At 44.0% G+C, this 1,725-nt stretch overlaps 1 protein-coding gene across 1 annotated transcript in view; it reads right to left on the minus strand.

The window, feature by feature from the left end:
* The window catches only part of LOC138981106 (kelch-like protein 41), a 14,905-nt gene extending 13,389 nt beyond the window's left edge, over positions 1-1,516 (minus strand). Inside the window, exon 1 of the mRNA XM_070353942.1 lies at positions 679-1,516. Within this exon, the coding sequence (XP_070210043.1) occupies positions 679-830 (152 nt within the window). The 5' untranslated portion in view covers positions 831-1,516. The remainder of the gene's footprint in view (positions 1-678) is intronic.
* Between the last annotated feature and the right edge of the window lie 209 nt (positions 1,517-1,725).

The following is a 1,725-nucleotide window of genomic DNA, read 5'->3' on the forward strand; positions in this document are numbered from 1 at the left end:
GTATGTATTGGTTTTATGTACATCCGTATTTTTTCTGTGATATATTGTATGCTATGATTTTTTGCAATGATGTTTAGCCATAGTCCGTTATACGCGTAGGTGTGCGAGAATATGTAAGCGCAGTGCTTTAAAAATGTCCATGTGGGAATGTGTAAGTGGGCGTAGTCGAATGTCCATGTGGGAATGTGTAAGTGGAGCATATAAGAATGCCCATGTGTGAATGAGTAAGTGGAGCGTATAAGAATGTGTAAGTGGAGCGTGGTCGAATGTCCATGTGTGAACGGGTAAGTTGAGCATATAAGAATGTCCATGTGTGCGATGTGTAAGTGAGGCATGGATGTGTTCATGACTGAATGCGTAAGCACAATGCAAGGAATGGCCAGAGAGGTATGTGGGAGGTGTGTTTATAACCTGCCCTGTTATATAGTGCTATATGTCTTATGTAAAAACAATGTCCTGTTTGTATTATTGTTATGTACCACGCCTGAATTTCTCTATGAGATAATAAAGTATTCTTATTCTTATTCTTATTCTTAATGATGTAAATAATTTCAGACATGGCGAGTGCTCTTTATGAGTTGAAAAGCGGGGAGGGGGGTGGAGGGGGACTTTAATCGGTCCAACATAGTCATTTCAGTTGAAGAAACGTCACGTTAAAAAAAACAGCAACCAACCAACCTGAAATAGGGGCTGCTGGCAGCCAGCACATTACGGTGACATGACACTCTGCTGTTGCCAGCGACAAGCGTGACATCGGACAACAAGCCAGTCTCAAACATCTCTTGTAGCCCCAGTAGAAGTCTTTGTTGTTGTTCGTTCATCACAGCCATGGTTTCCACTAGCACGAACCGCTTTCGGTACAGCTGCCACTGAAGGAAATTCTGGAAGCACAAACGTCAGGTATCACAGTACATCAAGCTTAGTCGGCTGACAGTGAAACTCTTGATAGTACTTTTTACCAAAACCCACGCTGATTTTGATCTCAGTATACTTCCATCCCAGAATTTAGCCTCACGGTGAAGTCAGATTCGAGTCAAACAGTCTTGCCAAAGGTACTCCGGCCGAATCTTTGAAGCAGCTCTGCTAATCTTCCAATCGCCTTGCCTTTCCTCGCCACATTTCCACCATTCGAACACGTAAGTTATAGTAAATAACACTCGGTGTAAGCTTTGTAGTTATTACACAGTGTCGAAATCAGTGACTGAAACGGCTCCTCGCGATGCTTACTCGTGAAAACCGAAGATCCTCCATCACCAGAGTTACACCATTCACACAAGACAGTGTATACCTCCAAACTCTCACGCACATTCATGGAATTTCGATCAACGCCGCAGTTCCATTTATTTTAGAAATCAACAACAACAACAACAACAACAACACTGCACACGCAGATACACTGCTCCCGTGTAATGTCTTTGTAAACTCCTCCCGAAAACAACCTTCGTTCGCATGGGTATCACTGAAGCTAGACTGAGCAGAAGCATTCGTGTTAGTTTCAGCACTTGCATGCACTGAATGAGACACAGTGCATTCAGGTGCCCGAGACACACAGCACACTGTGCTTCTTCGCAGATACCAGCATGTGCGCTGCACGTGCTCCGTGTAATGAGGGCGTGCTGTGCTGCGCCATAAATGGAACATGTTACTACACGATATACGTCAAGGGAGGCAAACGCTACGAGGTGAGGAGTTAAGATGTTGAGTTGTTTCCCATGAGTAAATCTC

This window comes from Littorina saxatilis, linkage group LG12 (assembly GCF_037325665.1).
Source record: "Littorina saxatilis isolate snail1 linkage group LG12, US_GU_Lsax_2.0, whole genome shotgun sequence".
Classification (NCBI taxonomy): domain Eukaryota; kingdom Metazoa; phylum Mollusca; class Gastropoda; order Littorinimorpha; family Littorinidae; genus Littorina; species Littorina saxatilis.